At 37.9% G+C, this 9,549-nt stretch overlaps 1 protein-coding gene across 2 annotated transcripts in view; it reads right to left on the bottom strand.

The window, feature by feature from the left end:
• Nucleotides 1-5,541: 5,541 nt before the first annotated feature.
• GMCL1 (germ cell-less 1, spermatogenesis associated) overlaps nucleotides 5,542-9,549 on the bottom strand; it is a 44,040-nt gene continuing 40,032 nt past the window's right edge. For both annotated transcript variants that reach the window (XM_082641929.1, XM_082641928.1), the window contains one exon: nucleotides 5,542-6,228. In XM_082641929.1, the coding sequence (XP_082498055.1) occupies nucleotides 6,100-6,228 (129 nt within the window). In that variant the 3' untranslated portion in view covers nucleotides 5,542-6,099. The remainder of the gene's footprint in view (nucleotides 6,229-9,549) is intronic.

Below are 9,549 nucleotides of genomic sequence, written 5' to 3'. Positions count from 1 at the left end.
TTCCCTGCAGCCTGGGAAGCGTCGAAACGAGTCTCCAGGGTTCCGGCTTCTAAGGAAGGTGGGCTGTGCTGCTCTTGCGCAGAATCACACGGACCCGGCCCGATACCGCCTCTTCCGAGCCCGGAGTTTTCGTTGAGAGCAGTTATCCTGTCTGCTCTTTCAACCCCCGTTTCGAGGTGGCTTCCCCATCTTCTTTGTCCATGGTGGGCGTTAAAATGTGTTGCCTGATATAGAAATGTCTGGAAAAAGCCATATATAAACCACCCTAACACAGTTCTCATTCCTCCCCACCCTCCATTTTTCTTTCCGACTGCCTTGTCCACATGCATGAAATATTTCATACCAAACCAATTGTAAACATAGCAGACGCAAATAGTTTTAAGTCCACCCGGGGAAGAACTAGGGTGGGTCAGGAGGCAGAGGGGGAAAGGGGAAAGAAAGCATGGTTGAGAGCTTTTACTGAGTTTTGTGGGAGGGAATAGCGGAGGCTGGGAAGCAGGCTAAGTAGGTTTAAGACTGACGAGTTTGAATAATTGACTGACTAGTTTGAATAATTACAGCGGGCCTTGGGATTTAGGGGCTGCCCAGAGCTGTTGTTACCTGGCCCTGGGGTCATTATAGCAGAGGAAAAATGCCTTGGCTTGTGAGCTTGATAAAGGAGGTGGTTGGAGAGTACAGGCTTTCCCCTGGCTGGTTTGCATATGAAAGGCACACTCAGAAGGGGAGTCTTTTGCTATCTCTAGAAATTAGCTAGCCCTGGGAAGGGCAGTCTCAGCAAGGCCCCAGATGTCAAAACAGCAGAAAATGAAAGAAAGAAAGGCATGATTAATACAATTATTCACACAAATGTTTATTGCACACCTATGTGCCAGAGGATTAATCAATGAAAAAAAACCCTCTGCTCTCGAGTAGCTTGCAGTCCAGTGAGGGATACAAACAAGTAGTGTCAAGATGCATTGAGAGGGGCAGAACAAGATATTATGAATGCACATAAAGTGGGTACCTAACTGGTTTGAGGGGAAAGCTTCTCAAGAGAAGTTTCCAGGAGGAAATGATGTCCAAACAAGACCTTAGGGATGAGTAGAAATTAGCCAGGTCAAATGGGGTGACTTTTGTGGTGTGGACAGGTGGAACAGATTGGGCAGAGGAGACTGCATATGCCAGGGCAAGAGGCAAGGGAGCAGACAGGCTAAAAGTAGAGAACTAAAGAAGTATGGCAGCCACCTAGGCAGCAAGGAGTGAAATGTAAAGACAAGACTAGAAGCCTTGTAAGCAATGGTAGAGTTATCCTGAGGCAAAAGCAATAGCCTTTGCAGGGCTTTGAGGACCGGAGGGAATCACATTTGAGTTTATTCAGAGAACACTTTGGGTAACTGGAGACTTGACTACAGGGGGAGAACACCTAGGGAGGACGGTACAATAATCTAGATTGGAAACTTCAGTGGCCTGTACTAGAGTGGTATCAGTACGTAAGGTGAAAAGTGGCTGAATTTGAGAAGTAATTGATAAAACTGGAAAAACTTGATTTTTGGAGGCAGAGAATGAGAGAATTATAAGATTCAACAATGACATCCAGGTTTCTGGTTTGTGCAACTGGTAGCATCATTTGCTAAGGCACATAATGTAAGTTTTGGGTAAAGACCATATGTTCAGATCTTGGACATACTAATCTGAGGTGCCATTCTGAACATCCAAAAGGAGATGCCAACTAGATGTGTTATCTGGAGCTTGCAAGAGAGATCTAGGCTGATTTTTTGATTCCAAAGAAAGGAATCGTCAGAACATAGATGTTCATTTGAAGCCATGAGAGTGCATGAAACCACCCTGGGGAGGCTGAGAGAAAAGGGCCTGGAGACAGCTAGAGGAAGAACCCCAAAAGGAGACTAAGGGGGAGCCAGAGAAAGAGAAGGAAAACCCATTGAGTGTGAGGTCAGAGAAGTTTTAAGAGAAGGCTGCTGTTTTTAAGGAGAACAAAGCGGTTAATTTTAAATGTTAAAAGGAATGAAAAAAAAAAACAAACCCACATCTAACCTAAAGGATTTAGCAACAAAATCTTTGCTGACTCAGTTTTAGTGGAGTTGGGTTGTGAATGGCTTTTGCAGTGGAGAGAGAACTTGTATAACCTTTTGTGGGTTTTTTTGGCTGCACCACACGACTTGTGGCACCTTAGCTCTGCCACCAGGGATCGAACCCAGGTCCATGGCAGTGAAAGGCAGTGAAAGCGCAGAGTCTTAACCACTGGACCACCAGGGAATTCCCTGCATAACCCTCTTGAGAAGTTTGGCTTATGCAGGGCAAAATATGGCAGTGGGTGGAGGTAAATATAGAAGGTTTTTCAAAGATGGGAGAAACTTAAGCATGTTTAAAATATTGGTGTGAGCATAGAGGGAAAGAAAAGTAAAGTACAAAAGAGAAAGAAAAAAACCGAAGGAGTAAGTTTCCTAAAGGGACAGCCCTGAGATTAACCGTAGGCAGGAAAAGAAGTGGTTATGTCTCTAAGTGGCTCCTCCCCCTTCAAGATGTGGGATAGAAACTGTATTCTGCTAGGGCTTCCTTATTTACTGATCAAGTTGCCTGCTCTCAGAATGCAGATTACCCAGCACTGTATCTGGAAGAAAAATCCTGTTTTCAATACCTGAGTTTCTCTCATTCTAATGGCCATTTTAATGGGTTTTGAGTGGAGTAGGGCTGGGGTACTGTCAACACTTGTGATCACACTTGCTTATAACTTCCCTCCCCAACCGGACAGCAATTTTTCAGGAAAGGCAAGCTGTAAAGTATGTATGTACTTTACATAAGAATCAACATTAACCATCTGTGATTCTGGCAAATGTACTATCTTTAGCCTTGGTTAAACTTTGTTTTACCTCTTCTAGTCCTATTTTATGTAAAATCACCAGCCTTTACAAAAGTATCCTACTTTATCATTACAAATGGATGCATGTTGTTGAGTCAGTAATTTCCCCCCTAATTTAGATGCAGTCTGACCACTAGTTAACAGTGATGATGTCTGAGGTTTTTTTGCTTTTGTATCCCTGTACCGTGGACTTTGGGAAGAACTGCAAACTCTGTGGTTGGGATGAAACTGTACAATGACTTTTGTTTTTTAATGTAGTCAAGTGATTTAGGTACACATTGCTTGAAATTATGATTCAACACATCATTCTAGGTGATTGACAAGTTATCTACCATATGCACCCCTGGCTCTATTATCCTTTCTATCCTTTACATGGGTTCATCTTTAAGGGAATATAACTCCTGACATAGTTTCAGCGTTAACAGTCTAATATTCTAGATCACCTTTGTTGGACAGAACTTTCTGCAATGATGGAAATATTCTGTATCTGCACTGTCCAATAGTAGACACTAGTTACACGTGGTTAACTAAGCACTTACAATGGGTCTAGTGTGATTGAGGAAGTAAATTTTAATAAATTTTATTTAATTTTAATTAACTTAAATTTAGATAGCCAAAGTGACTTTTGGTAACCGTAATTTTGCATTTGATTTTGAAATCTGCTCATTAATGATGGCAATGAATCCTATTTAAAGACTTGAAATGCGCTAAAATGTTGGCTGCTGAACACTTGGTTAAAAAGCTAATGACTACAACATTCATTTAATTTTGCCTACCTTGCTAAGTTTCAAGCCAAATTTATTTAAGAAAAAAAAAAAAGGAAAGGTACACTCATATCTCTCTTTAATAATTTAGCATGGAACTCTAGAACATTTTCTCTTAAGGACCTCTTCTTTACTGATAGCCAAGTAAAAATAATTATTAGTGGATGAATATTGTTTTCTAGCCCTTGCAGCTTAAAAAAAGACTTGGCAAAGGTTATAAGGCAAAAGCTGACAAACACCTTCATATATAATAGTTTATATGATACTTCAGCTGACACTTTTAATATTTATTGAAATATTCCAATTATAAAGAATGAAAAGTATGCAAACATTAAAGTATTTGGTAAGAAAACAAAAGCAGATCTTTACTATCAATGTGAAGTACTAGCTGACAATTACCAGTTTCTCCAATGAGAACACAACCTACTTATGACTGAACAAATATTTATTTTATCTGTGAATGACATAAGCAATTTGGCCAGGAAACAAAGAATGGACAGGAACCATATGTAATTCCAATTTGATTAATTCATATAAGTGAAATGAAATAATTTTACTCACTAATATACTCAAATTTTAAGTATCTCTACTCCCAAGATTTGGAAAAATTCAATTATTCAAAGAATTCAATTTGTTTGGTATTTATATTTTTTAATATGTAAGGGTGAGGAACCTCTGATGTTACCATAAGATAGAAAAAAACCAAAAGCATCTCATGGAAGAGATATAGTTACAGCCAAATACAAAAAAAAGAAATGAAGCCTCAATACAGCCAAATTATTGGATTTTTTACTACAGTTCTAGGGGTGGAGATAGGGAAGACATTTAAAAGCTTCCTTTAAATTTACCATGAAGATGAATTTTGAAAGGACAAAAGTGATTTATGAATCTATGGACATATCACTAGGGAAGAAAAACTAGCAATAAATTCTAAAAGTTAAATCTAATTGGAAAAAATCTAACTTGGAAAAAAAATTCTTGTTTCAACTAATTTTTTTTTTTTTTTGGTCATTTTATATAATAGTTGATCCTTTTCTCCAAATGGGTATTTATTTGTACAGATACACAAAAGTAATTCCCATTTTTCTTAAAACATACTAAAAATATACATTAACCACAAAAAGTACTCACTCTGACTGGAAAGACGATGAGCATGGCTATTTTCAAAACAGCAGTAAACACAAGAAACCAACATATATAAATCATGACAAATGTACATCTCATTTTTGACAAAAATAAGTTCTATTTGTACATTAATGTTTTACTATCAGCTTCTATATGATATCCTCCAACCTTATTTACATTTACTATGAGATTTCTAATAGCATGTGTAACTCAAAGGCACTCAATTCATAGGTTATAAAGTCCTGAGCTTAAGTAGGAAATAGGATTCCCAATTAAAATTTGAACATAAATAAAAAGATCACAGAATATGAGAATGTTTAAAGTGTAATATTTGGTACATAAATAATCTGTACCTAATAATAGAGTTGTACAGAATGTCAAAGAAGAGACCATGTAAGGCAAAGGAGTATCCTCAGAATCCAACTGATTTTCTCCCCCATCCAAGTTCATTTGAAAGTCTGAACCTGATTTTTTTGTTGTTAAAATCCTAGTAAAGCTAAATATCAATAAAAAGCAAAATAAAATAGCATGAAAATGCTTAAGTTAAAGAAAAAGTTCCGGGCTTCCCTGGTGGCGCAGTGGTTGAGAGTCCGCCTGCCGATGCAGGGGACGTGGGTTCGTGCCCCAGTCCGGGAAGATCCCACATGCCGCGGAGCGGCTGGACCCGTGAGCCGTGGCCGCTGAGCCTGCGTGTCTGGAGCCTGTGCTCCGCAACGGGAGAGACCACAACAGTGAGAGGCCTGCGTACTGAAAAAAAAAAAAAAAAAAAAAGAAAAAAGAAAAAGTTCCCCAGTCTTCAAAACCATGAAAAAAAATTTAATGATTAAAAACATATATAGATTGGAAGAATATTCGACTAGGAGGAGGAATCATAAAGAGCAGTTGAAAAAATTAAAGGACAGCTTTAAACACACCAACTGAAACAGCATTTATAATTGGCCAAATTATTCCTTTACCATTCTTTTAGCCAAATAAAAATAAAACTTACAGATGGATAATTGAGGTTCACTAACATTAGGTAGGATCAAAGTTCAATCTAAAAATTAACTCTATATTTGGTTGCAGAGAAATGTGAAATTTACCTACGGCAATTTTCTACTGATGCCAAATTAAAAAGCATGAGTCGACATCTTTATAACAAACGGTTTGACGGATATTTTCTTGGCTTTAAAATGTTTTTTGATATATGCATAGAAATGTAATGAGGATAAGAATAGTCTTCTGTATTATCTGAACAGTTCATAAGGCCTTTGTCACTGTTAGTCACCTTAGATGTGAATATCTGCAGGGCCATTAAGTTAAAGCTGGCCAAAAAAGTTTACAAAGTGCTACTGTTTCCAACTGATGAGATCCTCAGTTTTCTGGATTTTCTGGATGATGATTATTTTCAGTTCTTTTTTCTGGCGATATATACAGGAAGTTACAGCAGATATATAAAGGGAAGCTCAGAAGCCTGCTGTCCAAGTTCATCACTACTTGTTCCTATAAAACAAATTTGTTGCTTTAATAATAATAGTAATATATAAAAATAAAACAGAGAACCAAACTGTTGAATTGAGTAAACTGAAGGTTAGTATGGTGGTTAAAAGTATGCATCTGGAGTCTGAGAGTCACTGCTCAAATCTCAAAGAGAGAGGAAACTGGACAAAATGATTCTATATCCCATAGAGAAGAATAATCATGCACAAAGAACCCAGGGATTTTTGAAAAGAGAAGGGTGAAGGTGAATTTGCATTACTTGTAATAAAATTCTTTTTAAAGTGAGTCTAATTAAAAAAAAACATTATTGTCTCCACAATAAAATCAGTAAAACAGAAATCTCAGATATGAAACCAAGTATATAAGGACTTACAGTATATGATAAAAATGGCATTTCAAATACATTGACACATTTGATACACTTTAGATGTATCAAATTACTCCAATGAAAAAAATTAAAGGAATAGGAAAAAAAACCCAGGTGACTATATAATCCCAGTTAGAAGGCCTAAATAGCACATCGAAAGAAGAACTCATTAAAGGAAGAGATTGATAGATTGTTTCATGAAGGTTGAAAGATAAATTACAAAAATGGAAAAAGTATAGCATATCACAAATGTTATTATTCTTAATATATAAAAGGTGTTAAAATCAACAAGAAAACAAACACCTTAATTAAAAAAACAAACAATATAAACTGTCAATTTACACAATATGTTCAATAAGTATATAAAAAAACAACTATATCAGAAACCAAACAAATGAAAACTAAAATAAATGATTTGATTCCACTTATTATATTGGGAGAAGGACTAGAAAGGATGATACACTTTGTTGCGTACACTCTCCTGTACTACTGGAGGGAGTGTAAGTTGACGGTATTTTTGGAGGGCAATTTGGCCATTAGAAAATATATTTACCATTTAATTGTCAAGAATTCCACTCTGTGGAATTCATCTTTTAAAAAATCAGAAAAACATATAAAGATACATGTACATTTTTTATAATAGTGAAAAAACAAAAAAAACAAACAAAAAAATCAACTTTATCCAAAAAAGCATTATTTAAATTATGGTATATCTAAAATAACTCTTATGCAGTAATAAAAATGACGTTGTGGATATATATTTATTGACAAGAAAAGCTATCTATATACAACAAGTGGAAAAACAGCAGGCTACAAAATAGTTAACAGTAAGATAAAATTTTGGAAAAAAGATATAGGTGATGAAAAAATGTCAGCGGTGTCATCTCTCAGTGGACTATGTATGATTTTTTTTTCTTATTTTTCTTTTTTTCTATAACAAACGTCTATAAGCTACGTAAAACACATATGCAACCCCTCAACTAAAATCCTTCCATAGCTCTCTAAAGGAGCTCAGGAAAAAGTCCAAACTCCATCCATAGCCCATCACGCCCTGGCTCTACACCTACTGAACCCTTCCTCTTCCAAACCTCTCCATTCCTTGAATGACCCATGTGCTGCCTTGCCTCTTTTTAAATTTATTTATTTGTTTTTGGCTGCGTTGGGTCTTTGTTGCTGCGCGCGGGCTTTCTCTAGTTGCGGTGAGTGGGAGCTAATTTTCGTTGAGGTGCACGGGCTTCTCATTGCGGTGGCTTCTCTTGTTGCAGAGCACAGGCTCTAGGCGCACGGGCTTCAGTAGTTGTGGCACGTGGGCTCAGTAGTTGTGGTGCGTGGGCTTAGTTGCCCCACGGCATGTGGGATCTTCCTGGACCAGGGCTTGAACCCGTGTCCCCTGCATTGGCAGGCGGATTCTTAACCACTGCGCCACTAGGGAAGCCCCCTTGCCTCTATCTTATTCATCATCTGAGGCTTGGTTCAGGTATCCATTCACTTGTCAACTTTTCCAGAAGAGGTTTTCCCTGAACTGTGTCTCTGCCCCTGCCCCAATAACCACAGCTGTCCCCAACCCCACAGTAAAGGTTAGAGATGTCTTCCTCAACGTTACACACTCTTTGAGCCCATCCCTCTCCTCCTACTTAGCTATATAAGCTCTTTATTTCCTCCACTCCTAGCATAGAACCTAGCATGAAGTAGGGACACAAATGTTTGCTGAATGAACAAATCAAGGAACACTAGGAATACAACTACTGTCTTGGCCTGGTGCTTTTTAATTAAGTCTCTGGCTGCTTTGAGCCATGACATTTTTTTTTGCGGCACACGGGCCTCTCACTGTTGTGGCCTCTCCCATTGCGGAGCACAGGCTCTGGACGCGCAGGCTCAGTGGCCATGGCTCACGGGCCCAGCCGCTCCGCGGCACGTGGGATCCTCCCGGACCGGGGCACGAACCCGTGTCCCCTACATCGGCAGGCGGACTCTCTACCACTGCGCCACCAGGGAAGCCCCATGACAATGTTTTTTAATGAAGTTCCAGGTTGAAGGTAAAGATATTGTCCATGCAGCTCCAGAGGGTGTGAGAGGGACCAACAGAGAATTCCAATGGAGGCAGATTTGAATCTTCTTATGTACCTACCTTCTCACTTACACCTACCACACGACAGAGTCAGCTCCCTCTCACTAAGAGTTCCAACAATGGTTGAGGAGCTTCCGTAAGAATGCTGTGAAAGGAGTTCTCATACAGGGTAGGTGAGGTCAGAACTATCACTTCAAGGTTCCTTGCAGTGCTAAATTTTGATGTTTTATGAGTCTCTTCAGTCTGAGGAAAACTGCTAACTTCTAATAATTTATGTGAACCATAGGCTCCAAACCCTTTATTAAAACAGTATGTCCTTTGGAATGGTGGTTAGCTTTACTAGAAATAAACATCCTTGATTTTTAACAGCTCTCATTTTACTTTTTGAAACTGGTTTACTTTTTCATCATGACATTTTGAAACTTCTACATGCATGTGATTTATGAAGAAACAAATGGCTTTAGAGATAATTTTGGGAACATTACAGATGTCTATCATTTTAGAAACCTACTGTGCTAGAGGATAATGTTTGCTTAATATCTAGGAGCTATGGAGATATACTGAATTGTTTTTAAGATATGTTATTAATGTATAAATAAATGAACACAATGGAGAAAACAATTAAGATTCATAACTTTGTGAAGATCATGTTCAGGATCAATAATTATTTCCTTATTGTCAGCTCTGCCCCTCAAATCAAATTGTGTTTTCTTTTCATTATTATTGTTTTTGGTCTTAGTTACACTTCTGGTAGAATGGAGTAAATTATGCAAAAGTGAACATGGTACTTCCATACTTACCTTCAAAAAATTCTCAAACCAATCTTTAAATCAAACATTAAATCTACTTAAGAATTTTCAAAAGACAAATAATAAATTTGTCAAAAGAC

Source organism: Mesoplodon mirus (assembly GCF_964341445.2).
Source record: "Mesoplodon mirus genome assembly, chromosome: 14".
Taxonomy (NCBI): domain Eukaryota; kingdom Metazoa; phylum Chordata; class Mammalia; order Artiodactyla; family Ziphiidae; genus Mesoplodon; species Mesoplodon mirus.
The sequence above is the reverse complement of the archived record's forward strand: the minus strand, read 5'-3'. Positions and strand labels throughout refer to the sequence as shown.